At 43.5% G+C, this 25072-nt stretch overlaps 1 protein-coding gene across 5 annotated transcripts in view; it reads right to left on the bottom strand.

The window, feature by feature from the left end:
• The window catches only part of doc2b (double C2-like domains, beta), a 160626-nt gene that overhangs the window by 21444 nt on the left and 114110 nt on the right, over nucleotides 1–25072 (bottom strand). For all 5 annotated transcript variants that reach the window (XM_076274641.1, XM_076274638.1, XM_076274640.1 and 2 more), the window contains 3 exons: nucleotides 18271–18350; nucleotides 2791–2865; nucleotides 874–983 (listed from right to left, as the gene is read on the bottom strand). In XM_076274641.1, the coding sequence (XP_076130756.1) occupies nucleotides 874–983; nucleotides 2791–2865; nucleotides 18271–18350 (265 nt within the window). The remainder of the gene's footprint in view (nucleotides 1–873; nucleotides 984–2790; nucleotides 2866–18270; nucleotides 18351–25072) is intronic.

The following is a 25072-nucleotide window of genomic DNA, read 5'->3' as shown; positions in this document are numbered from 1 at the left end:
TGGCGGGGCAAAGGAAACTGTAATCAATAATGCCAGTGAGTAGGAAGACAGATTTCCTGAGGGCCATTATTGACCTTCACTAAACGCGAGCATAAATCATTATAAAATACAAGAACAATGGCTGTAGCTTTCATTACTGAAGAATTACTGCCTGTAGCCATATGAGCTTGTGCCCAGTTTAATACCTTGTGCAGTATGTTTAAAGAAAGAAATAGGATGGCAGCTTTAGGGGACTGTGTACAATAGCACACACAACATGTGTGTGTTGGAGCCTTTAGCTGTTAGACACACCACTAGTTGTAGTGTTTGGTTACGTGACGCGGATGTGAGCAGAATTATTTCTCGCCAACCTGTGCTGCAGGTCCCCCTTCCACGATGTGCTTGCTGAGTCACATGGACTAAATCCCTGGCTGTTTAAACATGGCGATACATGGCCAGGTGATTAAAAATAAACAGAGGGGCAATAAAGATTAGACCAAAGACGAGGGCATTAGCCTCCATTCCCATGTATCAGTGACAAGGACCCGCCAGCGTGCACAAAATCTCCCACTCAACTCATTCAGAGCAGATTAGCAAGGAAATGCATGAAACACAAAAAAAAAGAGTGACAAGACTGATTTATTTTCGTCTTTGTTCTTTTTTGTCTATGGAGAGCTGTTTTTTTTGATGTGGTTGGCTATTAGGACATCAGTATAAAGACGAGGTGTGTGGTTATGCTATCCGAAAACAGCACATCGACCTCCATTTTATTGCTTAACAAGCCTTTTGTCAGATTGTCACTTAATTCTAAATGGAAAAATAAATAAATCACAATCTTACAATAGTGTTACTTAGCGTAAAATACTATCCATGTCCAGCATGACGAACACGCACCTGAGTGTTTTGCGGACCATGTCCTCATCAGTAATGCCATAGTAGGTCAAGGTCTCACTCCAAACAGGGTTGAGGGTGTTGCGGAGGGTCTTGGTCCGGAGCTTGTTGGCCTGTGGAGATAAGAGAGACGAGGTGAGATACGGCGGAGCACAGGCTGCTGGCCTCATCCCACGGGGATGCCAGCATATTGACAGAGCAACTGTCAATCAGTCCTCTTACACCAAATCCCAACTACACGCGATGCGAGCGAGCGTTAGCAAAAAAAAAATATTTTAATGACACTGTTTTCAAACGATGCAAAGCAGTGTTGTGCAATGCGATGCAATGGGATGTTTTGAGCAGAACCTTTGTTGGATGCCCGTCTCTATTTTTTTTCTGATGTAACGCAACAGAACGGCATATTTAACGGATTCAGTGTGGACAGAGAGCATTCAATGCTACATGACAGTCGCTCGCTCGGATGCAGTTAGGATACCATGTCAGAATCAGCTTAGGAAAAGAGGCTGTCAGTGATGTACACGACCGAGCCAGTTAACCTGTCACTCTCCCCAGCAGCCTGCTCTTGTTGTCGGTCTTCCACTCTCTTCAGGACCCAGGCTCAGAATGGGTCGGAAAACAGGGTAAACATGTTGTTGTTTATATTTACACATAATTACAATTGGAACCCCAGATTGCAATTAAGTCAAACAATGGAGCCATTTAAGTCACACTGGGAATAAAATTAGATGGCAAACGCTGAGGATTAAATATGGTGATCACCAAGCAAAAACCAAAGCCTGTTATTTTACTGGAATAACTCCTGGTCTATACACCTGTTATATTCATCGTTTGTGGTCATTAAAACTACAAGTACAGAACATTAAGCGTAGGCAAGACTTAGATCATGAATACACATGAACCAAATTAACCAATTTTGAAACCCAATTAGCCATACTGTGTGTGTGTACTGAATTGACACCAAGTAATATTAAAACAGACACATAGTGTCCTTGAATCAGAACTGGGCTTCACTTGGCAGGTGGCCACAGCAATTGATCCCCACCAACAAAAACACTCAAGTCAGTAATTAAAGCCTGGATGAGCCACATCTGTGGCCCGCCGCCGTTCGCTGCCACGTCAATGTGGAGCGCTCGGAAACATCCTCACGCAAAGCCTCCGTATGCCCACATCCACACCCCATCAATTACCTAATCACTGTCTGAAGGAGAGGCCACTCTTACTGTAGGTCATCTAGTTTGTACAGTTTGAAACGGGCTGTACTAGACGGCTTGTGTTGCTGACGTCTAAGTGGATTGTTGGCAGGACAAGAAGTGGGCTTTTGCCACACACACACACACACATACACACACAGGTTAATTATGATAAGGGAAAGGACATTAATTTGAGGGGCGGAATATGATCAGTGACAAGAAAGACAAGCTTCTGGATGGGTGCACATGGCGCCTGGCTTTGATTTAAAGCTTCCTCGACCCTTGACAGACGTTGTCAGCTTGAAATGCGAGTCTTTTGTTTTGTTTTTAAAACAAGGTGTCCTGTTTCTCATTCAGAAGCAAATGGACCATGGGCGATATCAACTCATACATCAGTTCAAACTGGATTGAGTGCAAATGGGTGAAGCAATAAACATCAGAAATGTTCTCAGATTTATCTTCTACAACAGTATTTTCTACCTACTACTGAGTCAGCCAAAGTGTTTTGTGCTATAAGGGTTGGATTTTATCACCTTGAGGTGAGAACTGTGAATCACAGAACAGAGTTCGGAACAGGGCACTACAACCAGGAGTATAACAGACTTCATCACTGCCACTATCATTTCTTTTTGCAACTCCTTTGTCCTTGGTGTTGTTTTTACTTCGGCAGGTTTTCTCTCTTACACTTAAAAGATTACACAGAGGTGCAGACACAGGCTGTACATACCTTACTAGCTCCAGGCAGCAGGTGGAGCTTCACATAGGGATCAGAGAGCCCATTGTGATCCATTGGTTTGAGTCCCTGTGGAGAAGAGAAGAAAGAGACTTTGTCTTTATGGAGGAAGTTCAGAATAACTGCCTGGACTTCAAAGCATTCAGATCCCCAAAGAATATCATTGTAGGACTCTCGTTAGCTGACAGAGACTTAGAAGTTGTCGCGATCCAATTTAAGCTGTCCACTTTCACTTCTGCCCGTTTCACTGCGTGAGGGCCCTTCTCTGTAAACGCTTGCTCATCCATCAACGTGTTTGAGACAAGGGGAAGCTTTGAGGGAAAAGCCAAAAGCCACAAACTGTTCTTTTACCATGTAATTGACTACATTTCAAAAGGAACATACAAGCAATTACTTTTCAAATGAAGAAGAAAAACAAAAATAAAGAAAAGACAAAAAACAACAAAGGCACAAAATTGGCTCCTTTTCATAAATAAAGGTTAGAACATAACATGTGAGAGCTGAATAACAACTGTGCAGTAAGCTGGAAACACTGACATACAGTACATGGCGAAGACTTTGAGGCAAAGATGATGGGTAATGTTTAATGGCCATTACAGCTAACTAACAGGAATAGTTAGTATAGGATTGCAACTGAGAATAGCAAGAAATGCCCTCAGTCTCAGTGATATCTGCGAACATGATAATAATGATCTATTTAAAGATTAGAGGCCAAGTTTTCCAGAGAGACTAAATGTGTACCAGGTGTAGTTGGCTGTTGTTTCATTAACAGTTATAAACTTTCTTCTCCAGCAGTATTCATCAAACTGTTGCCAATCTTGTGTATATTTAAGTGTGATCAATCAATTCTAAACAAATGATTCCAAGGAAGAGGATTGTAATGCAATTATTTAAATGTTAGTGCATTGAAGATGTATATTGATTTGAATACTTTTGTGTCATCTATTGGACTGCAATTACAGATATTGTTCCGTCTCTGAGGATGGATGTTGAATTGCAATATCCTTCCTTTTTTTGGAAGGAAAGCCTTGCTAGCAGTAATCAATAACCCAGGGGGTGAGTGTTTTGACTGCATCGTTGATTTAAAATACAGGAATGACTCAACATTTTCTTTTCAAGGTAAAAAAGGCTTGCTTTAATCCTGCAAAAGAAAGAAAGATTTGGACCTACTTCAAGCGCTGCATTTTACTCCTACTCATTCCATATCTGGATTCTGTGTGCTATATAACACTTGTACAGACATGGAGAACTGCAGAACTGCAAACAATCCATCTATCTGAGCACACAGCACATTACACTAGGTGTACCTTCAAATTGACCTAATATTACTATTGGCACTGAACATCTGGTGAGTTCGTCTAAAACAAGGTATGTGAGGTACATGCTTGATCATTTAACCAGTGGTGGTTGACTTGAGTTAAAGGCATCCTTGCACCACTGTTCATCCATGAATGGGACAAACTTATTCCACTGTAACCCCAAGACTTTGATTATCAGCACAACAATCGCAACGAGAGATTTTCTGCTTTTCTGGGGTTTTCCCCATTACGTGAGCTGAGCGCCAAAGCAGACGCAGTGGGCCTCTGGACGTGCCACTTGACTCACCTCCTCTGTACAGATTACAGATAAAGAAAACAAACCCTATGTGCCATGTAGCAGTGATGGTGGGACAAAGGCCAATGTGCATTACACAGAAAAAAAAAAACACTAAAGCAAATTAGGGAAGAGGAGAAGAGAGACATGCAGGTTCATCTCTTTTATGTCCACCGGCGCTAGCCAGTCATTTGTCCTGCTTGGCTCTCCATTACAGCGGGAACACAGAGAGCTCTCCCCCCCTCTCTCTCCTGCACAGGCACACTGCTTTTCACCAAACAACAAACGCAGTCTTCTCATCTCCTCTACAAAGCTGCTTTCACACATCTACAGATTCAGTCAGCTGGGTGCGTTCTCGTCTGGGGGTGTATGTGTGTGTGTGTATGTTTGTGTGTGTGTTTTGAGAGAGTGCCGATAGATGCGCTAACCTCTCTGAGGTTAATTCCTGCATGACCACCCATGGATTGATTGAGCTATCCACGAAAAACACATACATCTGAGAAACACTCACATCCTGTTCTTCCTCATTATGCTGGCAACCTCACAGCGTTAGAGCGCCACAAATCCCAATATGTTACAAATCCTTTCGCCTTGACGTGTGGACGAGCACCATAAACACCAGTGTTTTGAAAGGGGGTGGGGGTAGGGGGGAGGTGGTGAGCGTGATGTATTGAGAAGTGTTTACGAAGGCTTTTACTGAGTGAAGCACTTTGCTGAAGGTTCGGGCCACCCGTGGTGACACATGAGCCTGCGGCGGCGCTTCTGTGCCGGCCGTCTATAGCCCAGGATCAATAGATGAAAAGAGGCGGCCCGGGAGATTTGGAGCTCTGATACTGAGACGCCGCAGCCTGCTGCTGGTCTTGCTGGAGAGCTTGAGCTCGGGCCCAAGCAAAAGCTTTATCAAAGCCCTACTGGCAATAGGCACTCTCTGACCTCACCTGGCCCTGAAAGGGATGTCTGACCAGCAGATCTGAGGGAGAAAAAGAGCTTTAAAAAGAAGAAAGGTGTCAACTGGTGTCTTTTTCTCAAATGCAGAATGCCCACAGAGAAGAAGAGCTGTCTTGTTCTAAACGACCACCACCGCTGACAGACATCTCGTTTCTGACCGTCACTGTCATCGTCACTGCATGATATTCCTGACAAGTACGCTACATAATCAGTGGCACAAAACATAAGGAGATTTCTCTAAGTTGGAGGCAGGCCTTTTGTTGAAGGATTGTGGCTAGGCATTTCTTTCCCCCGGGAGAAGTCTTTGCTGTCCGATGATTGCAGCAGGGTTCAGGTGTGACCGAAACGAGTCAGACAAATGTGCTGACCTCCTGAGGAAGAGTGCAGCTCTGATCCCCCCACCCCCCCTCACTCTGAGATGCCCTGCAAATGTGCCTCCAATGAATGGGCTACCTCACAGCGTCCGTGATTGCCATGTTGCTAGTGAATAGGCAGTTGATCATAATTATGGTGGGGTGAGGTGGTAGGGGAGGGTGTGGGGATAGAGAAAGGCAGATGGGCACCATGCATCAGTGTATCCACTCGCCAGCGTCACACACCTACTCATTCATACCAATTTACTGGCGGCTGCCTCTTTGTTTGCGGGTTGGCTCCAGCTCTCTCTCTTGCTACTCTCTCACCAGCCCTGTGTCTCCTCACCTCTCAGGGAAAACACTTAACGAGGTCTTTATCTCTAAAATAAGCCACATCTGCTTACAAAGACAGCAGGTTAGTGGTGGGAAAGAGTGAGACAGACATCTAAAGCCTACCAAATGCCTGGATAGATAGAAGATATTTTATCCTAATTAGGATTTTACTGAACCTTCACTTTTAATTGAAATGAAGTCAATCTAAAGACTTGGCAAATAAGAGCATGGGGGAGAGAAGATCAATGAAGGGTGATTTTTCAGCTTTAGAGGAATATCAAAACACAGATAGGTTAGATTAGACTCCTTAGATTTAAGGAGTACATCATTTTGCGTGTGTGTGATTTTGTGACAAATCTATTCATGGAACAACAAAAGCAGAGCAGCACTGCAGCAGGGCTCTGATGCACCGGACTGCACTGGCTCTGTCACTATGTGTTTGCAGCAGCAGCAGCAATCACGGCACAGGCAGTCAAACAGCTGTGGCTGCTGGCTCCTGCCTCCAGCAAGCCGATCCAGGCTCTCTCTCTCTCTCTCTCTCACTGGAGCCGCCAGGGCTGGGTGGTGCCACAGGCGGAGGCAGTGGCACTGGGCTTCTTTTCAACCAGAAGGGACACGGTGGGGGGAATGGCAATATCTGTGTTTCTCATGTCAGCTGTGACTCAGAACAGTAATGGAGAGCAGGATGTCGTTTTTTACAAGGAGATCACTAATACACGCCACTTGTAGCATGACGGGGAAAGTAGTCTTGAAAAGCACACACGACACGTGCATCATTTGGGGAAAGCACTCTTGAAGCCCCCCCCAAAAATCACACTCTGTGCCATGCTGCCACTTGATGCATGCAGCTGGGACAAAAAGAGGCCCACTGATTAACACAGGCGCACACGGCACAAGTGGCTCAGCAGAACAGCAAAAACAGACCGTGTTTAACTTCAAACCGCATGGGGACCGGAGACGACGGAGGACTGATTGAGTGGAGCAAATGGTGGAAAGAGTGCACACTCATCTGGGCAGACGAATGGAACCAGGAGCTACAGAACATGGGGAGTCTCAAGTCCTGGCGGAGAGAGATAGCTGTCAACACTGGCTTTGGCAACACTGTACTCAGACAGTCATGCTAATAAAGCAACTTTGAATTTAGAGTTTCATAAATAGATCTATCGATAGATAGATAGATAGATAGAGGGAGATAGATAGATATATCATAGATAGACAGATAGATAGATAGATAGACAGAGATGGATGGATAGATAGATGGATGGATAGACATCTGTTCAGGTTGCCTTTTTATATTTAGACCTTTGGTTATCTGAATGTAATCTTATGTGTACATTCTGGAGATAGGACAGTTCTTCTACCACTATACTAAAAACTTTTGTAAACATGAGTCAAAAAATAAACCTACATTGTCACTGGGTTGTTTGGCTAATGACTGTGTGGGAGAGAAGTACATTTGACTGTAATAAGATTTATGAGAAGGTCATGAGATGTTTATTCTGAATGTCCCTTGAGGAAATATTTGTATATATTTGTATGCCTGCGTCAAGTGCCATGCACCAATATCTGTGGTGTTTTGGCTTTAGTGAGCTGTCGTGCAGACCCCTTAGAGACCTTTTGATCACATCTCAGACAGCTACACTACACCACTGCCATGTATAAGGACAACAACCAACACCACTGGCAGCTTCTCACATGCCAATGAGATTGACACTCATGTCAGAGTGAGGCATTTCTCCCACTCACTCTGCAGGGAGGGTGAGATTGCATACAGTTGCTCTGAAGGAGATAAAAGCACAGCAGCCAGAGGTTTAGTTAGCATGTTCTCTCTCTCTCTTCTCTTCTCTCTCTCTGTCTTCCTTGTGCAGTGCATACATTCATTGCTAAAGAGATCAGAGCCCTCCTGGGCCCCCATCCCCACCTACGCTGATTAATTTATCATTCACTCCCATCACGCCAGTGGCGGGCAGCCTCCACATAAACAGCCCCATCAATCACCGGGGCCATGTGCTCCCCAGCACCCCCTTCCCATCACCTCCACCCCACTGGCTCTGCCTAGCTGCACCTAACCAGCTCAGCCCACCTCCAGCCGCCTCCATGTCTGCTCTAGCTCCCTCTATCTAGCTATCTATCAACATAATTATGCAGATCTTTGTCAATTTATATCAGTCTAATACAGATAGAGTTGTGTTTACAATGACGGAGATAAGATGGAAACAATGGTGGAAATCACGTTCTGTGTACCTAATATTACTGAAGCGTAAACACAACACAAATCAATTAGATTACCCTGAGGTTGCTATGCACTGTGGCTGAACGGATAAACCCATTAAAAGATTACACATGAGAAGCTTCAGTGGACTGCCAGAGTAAATTGTGAAGATCATTTCACAAATCTACCAACCAGCTATTCAGTGATACAACACTGTGCCAGTGTGCACATATTGGTGTGTGTGTGTGTGTGTGTGTGTTGAAAACAGTGCAGTATCGGGTGTACGTGTGGTGGTGCTCGTGCCTGTGAGTGTGTGTGAGAGAGAGAGAGAGAGAAATAGTGTGGCTGGTATGTGTGCATCTGGTGGCACTACTGTGTGTGTGTCATTCTAACAGAGTAGACAAATCGGGCATAGTCAGGAGTGTAACGGCTCGTTCTTTACGGCTCAAGAGTCACAGCTCGGTTTTCTCTGAAACTCTGAGTGTTAACTATTTTGGGTGTAAATACTCCACAAGGAGGACTATCGAGCCCTGTGGTCGGGCATTTTGGCCTTGAAAGGAAATATATGTGTGCGCACAAAGTTTGGGACTACTTCAACAATCTCCATAGAGTGCTGAGTGCTTGGCTAGTTTAAAGCGGGGATCACATTAGCCAGCGGCAGGTTTCCTATTGTTCTCTATGGCTCGGCAGCGGAACGGTGGCAACGCTGGCGAAATTGGTTCAACTATTTAAAGCGCAACGCGAGCATATTCAATTGTCAGTTAAGGCAAACCGTTTGTGTTACCATAGGAACGAGATAGAACTTATTATGGTCTGAGCGTTGCGTTATGCTTGCCGCTGGCTAATGTGATCCCCGCCTAATCATTCTATGTTGTTTTTTATGTGTTTTAATTATTACTTTTTAAACACTTTTAAACTATTGGCCATTTTATGTTTTAATTATTACTTTTTAAACACTTTAAACTATTACCCTTTTATGCTTGTATGTACTATTAACTTGTTTTATGTTTTTAAACTATATTTTGACTATTGCCCTTCTATGCTTTTATGTTTATGTAAAGCACATTAAATGACTTCTGTGTATGAAATGCGCCATATAAATAAAGTTAATGTTTAAAGTTAAAAAGGATGTGATTCTATGGAGAAAAGAACCAAACACAAGGGCGGAGAAACCACAGGAGGAAAAGTCACATGTCCGTTAAAGGACTTATTGTACAACTGGATGCACTGGTGGACACAGTGGTGTTATGGAGTCATCCTCCATCTGTTGAAAACTGTAAAGATGCGGCATCACGACTAAGGACTGAAGATAGACAACCTGCTTCACAATGTACACTTACCTTCATGAAAACAAATACAGTGCTGGCAAATAGTAGATATATGAATCTGTGCTTCTCTAAAGAAACACCGGAGGTTTGTGTTCTGGTGCAGGGAAGGGCTGTTTCTCCAGCTGACATTAGGAGAGAGGCTAGAGGGCTAAATGGAGGACCAGGATGTCATGGGGTTGGGAATATGGAGGTCTGCTGGGGGTCAAAGGTCATTCTGGAAGCCTTACCTTTTTGTACCGGGGGATAGGGAGCTGCCCTCCACCAAACACGACATGCAGCCATGCACAGAGGTTAGAGCATGCAAGACAAAAGAGCGCAGAGGTAGGGAAGGAAAGACAAAAGCAAAAGAGTTGAAACAAACGAAAGAGGACCAGAAAGAAAAATAACAAACACAGACACAGATACACACACACACACACACAAGTGATTCATAACTTAACAGAAGCAGACTAACGAAAACAAAGGCCAACCATCACATAATAAACAGGAAGAGTAAAAGTCCAAGGTGCAGTGTGAAAGAAATCACAGACAGGCTAACAGCCGAGGAACATATTGATTTATAAAATTTTTGCATGACACATGAATGGGCCAGAGGAGTGCACCCAGGGCACTTACTCTAACGAGGGGAATCCAGCTGGCTGATAATCAGTAATCACTATCTAAATTTCCTCTCAGTTTGAGTTTAGCGTGTAATGTGTCAATCACATCACTTGCGGTGACACTATTTAATATGTATTAAAACATAACGCCACTTCACCAAAGGCAAAACAAATAATGAGAATGAATGTCATTTCATTAAAAAAAAAATTACCATATTAATATGCTGCCTGGAGGTCCAATTAAGCACCCATTTAGCCAAATGTAATGCTTCATTAATGAGCTGTTTAAGACAAGTGCTCCAGATCGCAAGTGTGTCTCACAGAGCGTGTGTGTGTGTGTGTGGGGCACCTCAGATTCCAGCTCTCACCCACTACTCAAACACACTGTGATTCAGAGACACAGATAAATCCGGAGTATTCCAGAGTATTGTGTCTGCAGGTGTGAAGGACTGCTGAAGGCAGCCTGTCTGTCCTGATTGATGAGATATGGATGACCTGGTCACTTTGCCCAGATGCAGATCAGTGGATGGGACATGCACAATGTCCACCTGGCAACCTGACAATATTTGTGTGATTCCATTTTCCATTTCTAACATTTTTACATTACTGCTTTTTTAAATTTTTCATTTTTGCCATAGCATATGATTATGCCATACTGGAAAACACACAGAAACACACACTCTTTGCAGTAATAATCTAAGTTAGTATTTTATATTTTATGACAGGATCTATGGATGATAGCTCTTACAATAACGTCCTGTCTATTTGGTGTAATGTCAATCTGGTGGAGGTAGCATCAACATACTCTTCAGGTCACTTTGTCCTCTGGTGACAACATTGAGCTGGACTGTGCTATAGGTCGGAGACACTCCTTTTCCTGCAACTAATAACCATAGCTGTCACAGAGTTGTCACCTCAGTTGTCAGAGGAGGAGAGAGGCGAGATCACAGACAGGTGACTTTAATTGAGTTGAAGGGACAAACAAAGATGGGGAGACGAGCGAGAGACTCGTGGTGGAATTGTATTGGGGTCACTGGAGCGGACGGTGCTTTACTATAATGGAGTGCACTGCTGTGCAGCTATGTAAACAATAAGGCATTCTTAGAAATTGCAAAATGATTCAATTTATTCCATTTTATGCATGCGCTATACTTTTTAATGATGTTTACTAAACCAAAGCTGGTCAGATCACATAAATAATTGAAAATAATTTATAACAACATGTTGACTATACATGAAATTAATTCATTTAGTTAGTAATGACTGAACTGAAACAGGTTGATTCAATCATTGCTGTGGTCAACTACTTCAAACGTAGAGCACTAACCAACATCATACAGTACAGTGAATGACTAAAATCCCCATCATGCTACAGGCTTTATCTTCCAGCACTGACACTACTATTGCATTAGGTCTCATCCATATGTTGTAGTGTTGACAGATGCACTCTACTTCATTCCCTATTCATGATACAGGGATGACCCCCAAACCCCTTTGATTCTATGGACCACTTCACCACTTCAATTGCTGGTGAGTCAATGATAAAACATACTGTATGGACATCAAAAAGATTGGATGATATAGTAGACATATTCTTGAAGCCTTGGAGAAAATACCATATGTCACAGTTGTTTTCTTGGCTGATAGATTGTTAGAGTGCGTTCAGACCTGTTCTACAGTAACACCTACACCTACAGTAAGACGTTGCCAGATACGCTGTGATAAAAAAACAAGCAACATTCACACTTTACAGTCAATCTATCTATAGCAGGAAATACTGAGTGCATTTCTGTGATATTCAAACACAGAGCATTGCTAAATCTATCATGTGACTTCACGTGTGGCGTGCCTTTCTTCTAAAATTGGCCACCAATCACATCCCTCAAGAAAAACACTTCCTCAAATTAGGGTTGAATTCTTGACCCAACTCTGCTTCATTATGTATAATCTCATCATCGCACAACAGAGGTTTTCTTAAACGTGTTCACATTGACTTAGGCAAAGACATAGTAGTAAATATGTAATGGAGAGTTTGACATCCAGGAGGACCTTGTCCATTGCAATAATTTACATGGGGCCCACTCAACGCGTACTGGAAATAGCCACTTGAAGTCCACAGACCAATGCGAATTAAATGGACTGGGTGAAACAAAGGTTTCTTAAGCCATTAGACAAAGAGGGGGGGGGGGCTTCCCTAGGAGGCTCCCCTATGGCTGGTGGCAGCCCCTTGTAGCATGGAGCAAGCTATTTTTATCACAGACCTCTGGTGGCAGACACAGGGTCGGCACATGTGCCCACATAAATCAATTAGCCACAAATCTACAGGCTTAAATTGAGTAATTTTAGTCACCCGTGCTATTTTCTGTTGCACAATTAAATAACTGGGGCAAGGACCCTTCAGAGGATGGGCAGGCCATTGCCAGGTTTACTGTGTGTAAACTCATCCTCTTTAGACCACCCGCTAACTCCACACATTTATGTAATGGATGACTGTCATAATCCAAATCGTTCCTGCTCTTGCACTGCACAAAAAATGATTAATGTGCGTGTGAAATAATGAGAATGGTTTTGACGTCGAATTTGCAAAAAAAAAAATTCAACACATAGCGAGATATCCCCACATTGATCCACATGTGGTACGCTTCCATGTCCATTTTCCCTTCACATGTGGATGGCAATGGGTCTAGACAGCATTAAATGGGCGTAATGTAATGTCATGTGATTGAATCGCAGTCTGCTCTTAACTGACAGTGGGCTCCCTGTATATGAAGGTCACCGTGAATATCATGCCTTCCATTAAGCCAAAGGTCGCAACTTACCATAAACACTGGCTGCACTGCCTTGGCTAAAAGCTTTCAAATTTTTACCACAGGATGTAGGTGTATAATTTTTGGACATCATTTTTGTCCCTCTTGGCCTCTGTGAAGCATGTTAGAGCATGCCTTGCGTGGATGTGCCTTGTATACTCTGCCTGCACGTAGGAGTTGCCTGGACAACATCCATTTGTGAGGTATTTATAGCTGTGTCCTCAAAGAGGTGTTAGTTGTAAGGACATTACTGGCATAACGTGCATATGTTGTATGTACCAGAGAAATGGCACCGATATATGGTACATATTTCTCAGGTTATCAGGTTCCAACTGAAAGCTTTACTTCTTCGAAGTGAATAGAGTCTGGCTTTCGATTGTGAAACGTTTGCAACACTTGCATCGCGACGGGCACTAACTCTGAAATCATTGGTCCAGCCTTACCAATCACATTGATCAGAGATTCCTAACGTTACTTCCTACTTCGCCTAAACATTTTTTGACGTTTGCAGATGTTGCTACTTCTGTTTATCAACGTCATCATTCTCAGCCACTCCCTCTATTCACTGATTAGACAGGTAAAGATTGGCCAGAGAAACCCCCCGAATATACTGCAAACCCAGACGACGTACTGAAGGGAAATGAAAATTGAGCAGAAGTACGTAGGAGGGGGGAGCCAGGCTAACGGTGGGTTTCCACACAGCGAAACACCTCGCGAATTTTGGCCAGCGAAATTTCGCCTTGGGGGCGTGACGGCCAAACCGCTAACCTTTTGACTTCAGTGTCTAGCCAGTGGTGGCAAGCGAGCTAATTAGGTTTAAGTACTTAATGAAGATATCCAGGGGTCTTTATGCCTCGACTAAGTTGATGTTGACTATAAACAACAATTCATGTTTATAGAAACAACACGGTCAATAAGACATAATATATTTCATACCTGTGTTGCAGCATGTAGCCTAGCTGTCTAGCTAGGTTTACAATGCAATCCAATGTCCGAAAATACTAGCGGTTCCCACCGTAAATCTTTACATAACAGGGTGAACAGGACCCAATAGGGTGAACAGGACCCCAACACGAAGCGGCGGGGTCTTGCTTCGTCGTGAAAGGACTTTTTTAAAGCAGCACAATGTAGTCCTTTTTAAAGCAGCACAATGTAGTCCTTTGAAGCCCTTCAAACTCATTATGATGCTACACCAACTTATAATATGGACAATGAAGTCTCGGACATTGCCGATGCACGCTTGGAATGCTTGATATTGTACTATGTAACATATCATGTAGGATCATGACCCTTTTTGTCGGTTTTTGGGGTACCGCAATAGCGTTAAATGGCGTTCTATATTGACACCAGGGAGCATAGATATAAATTCTTCCATGGTATTGCTTAAAGTTCCTTTGAACTTCCTGAGACAAGCACAGGGAAAAAAAGCAACAGTGAGCAAATGTCAATTAGTCAGACCTGTATTCATGATCTGCTGGCACATCCACTCACCTTGTCCAGCTGCTGTCAATGGAGTACCCTGCATTATTAGGCGGGTGTATGAAATATTAACGTGTCGGAGTGCCCAGGAGCAGTCTCGTCAGTGTTTTCTATTCAGTACTGGTCACTTCCATACAGGCCGCAATACCCATCAGCCTCATCTGTCCTGACAGAGAGGTGGAGGTCACGTCGGCTGGCAACAGCATGGAGATGAAAGCCTGACGGGTCAGGCAGAGTCAAGGCAAAAGGGTACGAAGAAGGCGAGCTTTGATCTCAAACTTTACCCGACTTTGCACCTGCCTTCCAAGCCCCCCACACCCGCGCAAAACTGAAAGATGTGCCTCCACCTGTTATTGACTAGAGATCTTCGTTAACGCCGAGAATATGGGCCTGCCATCTATTCTGAACTCCTTTTTATCTTTGTATCTGTTATGGAAACCAGTGCTCTAGTTTCACTGCATAGTAAGACACTTTAGCTCCCAAAAGACTTCATAACCACCCCAGAGGGCACTCTCATACCCATGAGAACTGTGTACTGTGACAATGAAACAGCTACCGAGAAGGCTTCTGCGACTAAAAACTTAAAAAAAAAAAGCGAAAACATTTTTATTCATCCTTCGACCTTATATTCCTTTCCGGTGCAAGTGCAAACATTTAATTTAACAAGTGTTACATTTCACATGAGTGATGTATACAGAGGACTTTGATGTATTTCTAAAGACTCCCTGTGAGTTTTTTTTTTAGACGTACATGATTCATTATTCACCCACTTAAATGTTAGCTTTTGTCAATCACTCGCAACATTATTCATTGAGCTCCTGGTGCTGTGTGTTTTCATCAAGTCTTATATAAAATTCCACAACCTTGTTTGTTTTCATTAATTCTAAAGCCGACTGCTACAAAGCAATAGGCCTTTACAGTGAAGACATGCTCCCCGAAGCGTAGGGGAGCAAGTAATCTCACTGTCACAGACACTCGGGCACGCACAGAATACACACAACCACAAAGATGTGCACGCACACACACACACACACACACACACACACACACGCACAAACAAACACATGGCAGTGTGGCTTAAGAAACAAGCGTACCCTTTTGCTGTCATTAGGCTATGTATCATTCAACCTCAGATCTCTGTTCACTTCACGGTTGCCGTCGGAAACTTCCACAGTTTACTCCGCTCCCAGCCTGAGCGAGCTAAGACCTTTTATTCGGCAAACTCCACGTTATCTCCCCTCTCCAGGAGGAGCCTCAGATCATCCCTCCCCAAAAGGGCCATGGCAGGTGTTGCCCCCCTCCACCACCCGCTTTCCCACAAGCCTTCATCTACTAGTTGGTCCATGCTCCGGAGATCACGGAGAGAGTGTTGACGTCCTGTATTACCACAGAAGTTTGGGGTCTAACAACAGACAGGATTAAGAGGGTTGGGCTGTTGGTGGCCAACAAAGAGGCTTTTCCTGTCTTCCCTCCCTCTGATGATTGAAGGCAGTGGGTTTCAGTGCAGTGTGTGTTTGTGTGTGTGTGTGTGTGTGTGTGCGATGCTGACAAGCCCTTTGGCAGGAGCCGTTAAATTACCGACTATCAGAGACGGGCATTTTAAAAGGCAACAGGCTAAGAACATAGGCCAGGAAGATTCTAGATAACAGTATCCTTAACGACGACAAAAAAAGTTAGGGGGAAAAAAACACACATTCTTTGACAGATTGCTGATGGGAGGAGAGGCCCAGTCAGTCCGCTGGTGAAGGACATCTCTCACCTCAGCATTGTGTAAGTGTTTAAACAATGGCATCAATCACAGGAGGCTAAATGAATGAGACGCGCTGGGCGGCCTCCAGAGGACAACCTTTGTCAGCCTCGCTGGCAGCCGAGCTTTTTGTTCACGCCGTTTAGAGGCTTCAGAGAGAGAGAGAGAGAGAGAGAGAGAGAGAGAGAGAGAGACAGACTGAGTGAATGAAGGCCGCGTCAACAAATGGAGAAAATCACACACATCCAGCCTTCCGATGATCTCTCTGGTCTCGGGGGAGGCACAGCCTGAGGCTACTGCTCGGGCACTGGCTATTTTGAAAGCAAATCCATTCATGAACTAATAATTATCCATCAGGAGAAAGTGGAGGAGAAGAAAAACAACAAAACTTGTATTCTGTTATTATCCCCCATATATCATCTTGCTCAAACATGCTGATTTCACTAACAGATGTTCAACTAACAGATGTAGCACTGCCTCTAAGAAGGACAGATCATTTGAGTTGGATGCTCAAATGATCTGTGAATCAACCTTGAAACTGCACTGTCTAGAGATGAATAGACGGCTCAGCCTCTGTGAAGGTTCTGTGAGCTTTATATGGACATGAATTGGAACTGATTGGAAGGATTAGACAATACATACACACTTATATACAGGTATTGTTTGAAGGCCAAGAGAGACTTACCCCTAACTCTCTACAACTTTGAATCTGCTGACGAATGTTGAGTCAATTACAGGCTATTGACCACCACGACAAATGACTTCTTTGTGGGCTGTGAGGCCATAGTGCAAAGCTATGTTTTTTTGTTTTCTTTTGTCACAGGCATTGATAGTTTTCCAGTTACCCTGTCTACACAAATCAGCAAGGTTGCTGGCCACAAACACTTTAGTGCATGGTAAGGGTGAGGCGTGCCAACAGCAAACAGCATGTCTGATTTAGAATAATGACAGCATTAATCTATATGACGCAGTTGAAAAGTGTGTGTTCAGTCTCTTAAAACTTTAAGTATCAATCAATCAGTCTAAATGGGAAAAGGCTCTGATGTGTGTGCTGAATTCTGTGTTCTATTTGAGGAATGGAACCTTGGAAGGGATGTATGGTTGTGTACTGCAGCATATGGATGGAGCTTGTACTTGTGTGCGTGTGTGTGTGCATGTGTGTGTGTGTGTGAGTGTGTGTGTGTGTGTGCGTGTGTGTGTGTGTGTGTGTGAGTGTGTGTGCGTGTGTGTGTGTGTGTACTGTAGCTCCCCTACATACCACAAGGGGCTGGGATCTAAGTGCAATGGACAGCAGCAGATACTGCTGGTGGTCTGTTGTCAGGGGAAATTGCCCTCAGAGATACAGTATGGGGGCAAAGAACACAGCAGAAAAAACACAAACTGCAGGAAAATGCCCCCGAGCACGATGATCTCTCAGACTTCCTACCGTGACCAGTACAGCTGCTCGGCAGGTTCACTTATCCTCTGCACCCAAAGGCAAAAGGTCTGTGAGGTGTTCAAAGAAACATTTTCTACCAAAAAACATCATCAGCAGTGAACCAGGGCTATGTGGTTAAGCACTTGAGTTTGTAGCTGTGTTTCTGCATCCAAACAGAACAATATATAGCCTGCCCCTTTAATGGCACAAAGTCAAGTTGCTAACCAAGCGGGCTATATGAGACCATGGCTAGTGGTTAGCGCCTGTTCTCCTTCCGAAGGTCTGGGAGAGGGGATTACGAGGCACAACTGTGACTGTAGCTTGCCTCTGGTACGTTTCATTTTAAGGAGATTTGATTATGTGCTGTCTGGAAAAAGAGCCACTAGGGAGCAAAACAACTGCACAAGCTCCTACCCACTCTAACTTTGCTTCGCTAAATTCACTTAAAGCTCTAGCTAAAACATTTCAGATGAAAGTGTCTGTCGAGTTAATGCATTTAAATGGAAATGGAAAGGCAATTATGAAGTACAAACATGAAAGTGTAACTCCATAACAGAACAATTCAATCTATTATTATCTATTGAAAGACCTAATATTGAGGGAGACTGACTGCAGTAGAATCCCAGGCAGTGGTTCGAGACCCTTTTGAGTGGCCTACCTTGGCTTTGTTGATGGTGCAGTGGAGAGCGTTGTTCTCCTGGTCGTACAGTAGACTGAAGTCCAGAGTGCCCAAGGTAGCTGCGGAGAAAAAAAAACAAGAATAAAGAATTCAGCGTAATCATAATAAATAAATGCAGCACGATATGGCATTCTGTCTGTCTTCAGACAGAGAAGAGTGCTAAAGAATTATTTCTCACATTATGCAATATTTAACATTTTCATGATGAGGCAATCAAGACAGTTCAGCAGTGGTCTTGAAGGTCAGGATATGTTAAAAAAATATATTGGCATGTTAAACACCCTGCCATTTCCATCAGAGCTCAGAGCTTTTCCAAAACCTTTTCTTTCGACAGGAGCTTCCCAGAATCACCATCAGCCCACAATACTGCTCCTCACATCAATACCATCTCATGCATGCTCTCCTGCACCGTGATGAATTACAGTCTGCCCGGCTGCATTGGGCTCCCCCCTCTGAAATCAAGTGTCAAACGTGACTCAAACCTGACCGCTGTTGATGAACATGGACATCATCAACCACACTGGCTCCACTCAGTCTACCTGGAGTTCACTTAATCCCGTCTCATTAAATGGATTTCTGCCTAATATTACCATCTTAAGTCCTCACAAATAGCAGAAGGCATGTAAGAGACAGGATAGAGTGGGCTTTGCAGGACACACACACACACACATCACAGCGTGGTCAGAAACTCAATTCAGGCGTAATAAAAACACCATTGGATAGCATGTACTGTATAGCACAGGCTGCATACTGTAGTCCCTAGATACAGTAGCTTTCTAGCCTGCCGACAAGAGAATGTTAATTCAATAAGGACCGCTGAATGCTTTATGGTGCTGGGCAGGGTGGGGTGGTTGGGGGCTGTGGCATTGTTGTGTGGTCGTAGGTTGACGACGGATACTCGGGGATTAAACCAGGTTTGTTTTCAATTATCCAGATTGGCACACCAGCCGTGACTTCAATCTCAAATGCATTCATGAGACGCTGGGCATTGCAATCCGGAGAGGCTTGTGCACCCCTCACAGACATTGCCTTGGTGAAATGTTTCTTTCTCTCTCTCTCTCTCAACACTTTGGTAGCGCTGCTACATAGCCAAAATGATGAATATTCTGAAACAACAGTTCAAGACACATTGGATGGAAGTCATAGCCAAGGTATGACAAGTTTGGGAGAGAAAAAAAAAGCACTGTGGCCTGCAGGACATAAGACATTTTAATGACTTAAATAGCCAAGATATTAGATATTTTATAATGTAATATATCACACATTTGTAAAGCCATACAACACAATGTGCACTTACACATCTTTTCATAGATAAATGATAATTTCTCACATAGAGATTTTAAGACTTTTCTTGTTGATAAAGAATTAAGTTAATATTATTTCCGTATTAGAATTCAAGACTGTTCATACAGTTTGTACAAATAAAAAAAGTGTACTTTTAAATGATAAATTAGACTGTACTAAAGCCAGGAGGAAGAGTCTTGGCAGATGACTTCCTCAAAGAAAGATCACAACAAAGGCAAAAACTTATCTGAATGGTAGAAGGAAATGATTTCAGCCGTGCCAATTAGCATTCAGAGAGCAAAAAGCCACTGGTCTGTGATTTTGTATCAGAAATACAAAGTGTGTCCATTTGGCAACACTTATAGACCTCAGGAGTTAGTGAAATGGAACCTGTTAAAAAAAACATCTATGAAGGCTGCCAGGCTTAACTCAGAGCCCTCCATCTTGTGTGTTTTCTTCCGCTTGATCCTCATCTAATTGCATGGCGACGCACACTGTGGTCCATGCCACAGAATGACTTCATACAAGTCTTTTTTGTCTTTAATGGCCCATGAGGGGAGGGAAAAACTCCTGATGTGTTAATGCATTCAAGCAGTGCCTGTTCTTTTAGGCAAATGAAGCTTCTCTACCGAGCCGTGGCTGCAGAAAGGAGAGGAGGGAGCTAGGATTGGTCAGGGTGATGGAGAAGCATTACAGCGGCAGGAGCCCGATACGTCATTAAAAAAGGCTCCAATTATTAATTTCAGTTAGCATATACTCACTTCCAGGAGCTGACCACTTTCACATGTTGCACACAAATGTTCTGCCGCAGTTTAGACAAAAAAAGCTGGTCAATGGAGACCCGACTGATGGTTGGAAACATCAGACAGACAAAGACTCCAATCAGACCAGAGCCAGAGCTGCCTCATGCAGCCAGTGAGAGAGGGTCTGGAGGTGAAACTATGTTCCAAGTGTCTCTTCCATTTACAACAAATCAAAATTCAATTAATACTGAATTTCACATTAATTTGTACTCTGCACAAGAGAATGGCTGAGCCTTGAATTACTGGAGCACAGAAACGCTGTTATCATAATATTGCTTTCACTGGGTAACAGGAAATGGCAAACAAGTGCAAACAAATGCCAAGCAAAGAAACAAATCACAACAACACCACACCAACAACTAAAAAAGCTTGATTTGGTTCTTGGCATCAGTGTGGAAGATGACGCTTTGGTATTTGTTGCTGTGCGGAGAGCCGTCCAGATGGACGCACAATACCAGTCGGCTTTATCGCAAAAACCAATCTGAAATGTCAAAGCCGTCAAAGCTTAAAGAAAAAGACATGTTTGGATTTAGCAGCTGGTGTGTACGAGAGAGCAGGATAAGACCTAACCCCAAACCCCTCTAGCTCCATCCTCCTAGGTCAGTGGCATTACCTTCAACAGAAAGCAATTTTGAAAGCTCATGGATGCTGACGCAGAAACACACAGCATGAATAGAGATGAGGCACACCACACACATTTCACTCAACTCCAGCAAATCCACTGGAGTCCAGTCAGTGCAGTCACGTTTAGACTACAAAGAAATTTCAGGGAATATCTATTAATGAAGTGGTATAAAATTGCTGTTATTATTAGCTATTTCGAAAAGATAGTAGACTAGTAGATATTATTCTGCTCAACTGGATTTCATTTGGTGGGCTATCATCCACCTTTCCATATTGTTCCTCACTTCTCAGAGGAATTTCTACACACTGAGTAAGAATGTGTTGTCTTGTAAATGAAAATACACATCAGTGAGTTATGCCTAAATATGTATACAGACATTTTGGTATTTCCCTTTTCGTTCATGTCATTCCAACAAATTCAACAGTTTGCACCAGAGGCAAATTATCAGTATTCCTTCACAGCACGGCACGGCACAGCAATGAACTCAAGGGTCACAGGGACACTGGTACCAATTGTAGCTCAAAGCCAGCTGCAATTTACAGCCTTACAGCCTTTCCCTTACACAGACAACCTCTGATTTGTGTGATCATACAAAAAATGTAGAGCCAGACACAGAACAAAGAATGTCAACTAGCAAGCCAGCAACAGCCCATGGAAATAAAAAAAACAATAAAGACATCAAAGACAGTGTGCCCACTTCCATCTGTCTGAATAGTGCTAGCCTTGTATCTCACAGAGAAATCTCTGCGCTCAAATATTGGCAGTGGTTGTTTAAGGGGTTTTATCCGACTTCATTTTCCCTCAACATTTGGCATGGAGCTTGTCTGGATGCCTCTCTCCACACCATAGACGAGATGGCGACTTCACAGTGCTTCATTAATTAGCACTCTTGGAAAAAGGCACGACACGCGACCTTAAAGTGTAAGTGTCACTCCAAGCCGAGTGGCTAGTTCACGGCTTTCATCAAGCCAACACCCACGGAGTCTGCACCCTTGGGGGTATGTATGTGTGTGTGGAGGGGCCCCCTTTACATTCAACCACATATATAGTATACTGTATGTCAGAGGCTACCCAAGGGCTTAGTAGTCAGCCCAACACTACATAGAGCCAAGAATATCAGGCAGTCAACTCTGCCAAGGTTGCTACGATGAACTGTAAGTAAGCGAGTAAACCACCTTAGACTACTGTGAAAAGCCTTGGGTCAACTACAATAGCTGGCTGGCTAATTGGTCCAGCATAATTGATACAGTGCAATTAGTCCATGAGCCACAGGGGGTCGTCACTACCACTTGGGGGGGCAAATTCTCACTATATTTTTCTGAAAGCTACAGATCTCTGGAGTATAAAATGGTATGATAGCAAGTTGGATCTTGTAGCTTTGTGGCTAGGCCTTCAAAGTTCAAAGACCTCTGATTTGAAAAAAAAAAGGAAATTCCGCCTATTGACTTTTTTTGTTAAAACACTCATAAGAGCCCAGAAAATAATAAAAATCTTATTAATACTGATGCATATGTGGTGTTTCATGTTGGCATACATATTTTGACTCATGTGATTTTGCTCTTCATTTTGGTTGATAAAATTCAAGATTTATGTGCAAAAAAAACTTTTTTTCAATTTGAGTTTTCAAAGCAACATGTTATGGCAATACCTGAATGCAGACCTTATTGATCATTACTATTCTACCTTCCTTACTTTCAATTGCGAGTTGAAATTAATGTTAAATGATGACATACATAGGTCTGCAGTACAAATGTTTTTTAAATTGTAGCTGAAACGAGTACAAAGGATCTTTAATCTATTCATTGAATTCATCGTCAGAACAGGAGCACAGAGGATGCCATCTCTATGGCACTTCACTCTGCCCTGTCCCACCTTGACAATAGCAACACCTATGTAAGAATGCTGTTCATTGACTTCAGCTCAGCGTTCAACACCATCATCCCCTCCAAACTGATCACCAAACTCAGTGAACTGGGCATCAATACCTCCCTCTGTAACCTGATTCTGGACTACTTGTATTGCATTCATTGTGTCTACACTTGAGATAAATAAGTTTGGTTTTTCTTATATCACATACACATATATTGGTAGACGTTTTTTCTTTACTTTGACATGTTTCGACGTATACTTCCATCTTCATCAGAAGGTCACACGGTGGATTAGTGTGACGCGTTTTTATCAGCTGATGTTGTTACGGAGGTGTGATCCACCTGTCAGTTTTTTGACAGGTGGACCACACCTCCTGCTGTCAGTCAGCCGCCCCCCAGGACGGCACTCCAGGTATGGGAGAGCATATATGCTCCCTCATCTCTGTTCATCGTCTTTGGGCTCCGCTTTCTTATTTCAATCGCCTCCTTTATCCAGCGGTGGTATCGGTTGTTCTCCTGCTTAATGACTCTGGCATGCAGGAGGTGTGGTCCACCTGTCAAAAAACTGACAGGTGGATCACACCTCCGTAACAACATCAGATGATAAAAACGCGTCACACTACTCCACCGTGTGACCTTCTGATGAACACCAGTGTACCACAGGGATGTGTGCTGAGCCCTCTCCTCTACTCCCTCTTCACCTACGACTGCACACCTGTACATGGCTCTAACACCATTGTCAAGTTTGCAGATGACACTACAGTGATTGGGCTCATCAGCAATAACGATGAGACGGCCTACAGGGAGGAGGTCCAGCACCTAACATCGTGGTGCACTGATAACAACCTGGCTCTCAACACCAAGAAGACCAAAGAGCTCATTGTGGACTTCAGGAAGTCTAAAGCTAGCACACACACACACCCATTCTCATCAACAGGACTGAGGTGGAGCATGTCACCAGCTTCAAGTTTCTGGGTGTCCACATCTCTGAGGACCTCTCTTGGACCCTCAACACCTCTACCCTGATCAAAAAGGCTCACCAGCGTCTCTTCTTTCTGAAGTCCATCTGTCTCCTCAGATCCTGGTGAACGTCTACCGCTGCAACATCGAGAGCATCCTCACCAACTGTGTCACAGTTTGGTATGGCAACTGCTCTGCCCACACCGGAAAGCACTGCAGAGGGTGGTGAAAACTGCCCAACACATCACTGGTTCCTCACTCCCCTCCATTGAGGCCATCCAGGGCAAGCGATGCTTGCGTAAGGCGCGCATCATCAAAGACTGTTCTCACCCCAACCACAGACTGTTCACCCCACTCCCCTCCGGGAGGCGTTACAGGTCACTCCGCATCCGAACCAGCAGGTTCAGAGGAAGCTTCTTTCCTGCGGCTGTCACCCTACTGAACTCTAGCTCTGCATCCCGGTGACATCCAACAAACTAAGCCCCCATCACCCCCCGCCCCGCCCCCGCCTGATGCCTCCTTGCCTGTGTCTGTTGAGGTGTCCACGACCATGGCAACCTTGACAGGGACAACAAGGAGGCGGACATCCCCTAGCCCCCCCCCACAACTGCACTACCCTATCCCACCCATCTATCCCATCCATCTATTTATTTACAAATGTACATACTGTAATTACACTTATACTGTACATAGCCATATTCTACTGCTTTTCATCCTGCACATACACTTATTATTAATACTATTGTAATGTTACTGTTTCTGCACTACAATGGTACTGTTACCACACTGCACATAGTTATACATACTGTACATATCTGTCTATATGGTTCATACTAAATATCCATATTTATTCAGTTTTTCTGTAATATATTCTGTTAATACACTGCATATATCTATATTGTTCTTACTACTACTATAATGGTACCGCCACTACATTGCACATACCTATACATGTTGTTCATACATTGTTCATATTACAGTACATAGCCATATTTATTCTGCTCTTATAAAGTAACTGCTAATACACTTCACATATTTATATTTAATTTATGCTACTCTAAACCACCTTCTGCAAAACAACTGTATACTACTGTCTACACTGCACTATATTTCTTGTCCTGTCTATGCACCACCTGCCTATACTGTGTATATCACATTGCACTTTTCTGCTTTTTTGCACTTCTGGTTAAACTCAAACTGCATTTCGTTGTCTCTGTACTTGTTCTCTGCACAATGACAAT

The sequence above is a fragment of the Alosa pseudoharengus genome, unplaced genomic scaffold (assembly GCF_046254945.1).
Source record: "Alosa pseudoharengus isolate Yale_2024_CS ecotype anadromous, Long Island Sound unplaced genomic scaffold, YU_APseudo_1.1 YU_APseudo_1.1_scf_8, whole genome shotgun sequence".
NCBI lineage: Eukaryota > Metazoa > Chordata > Actinopteri > Clupeiformes > Clupeidae > Alosa > Alosa pseudoharengus.
Note: the sequence above shows the minus strand (reverse complement) of the source record. Positions and strands in the feature narration are given on the sequence as shown.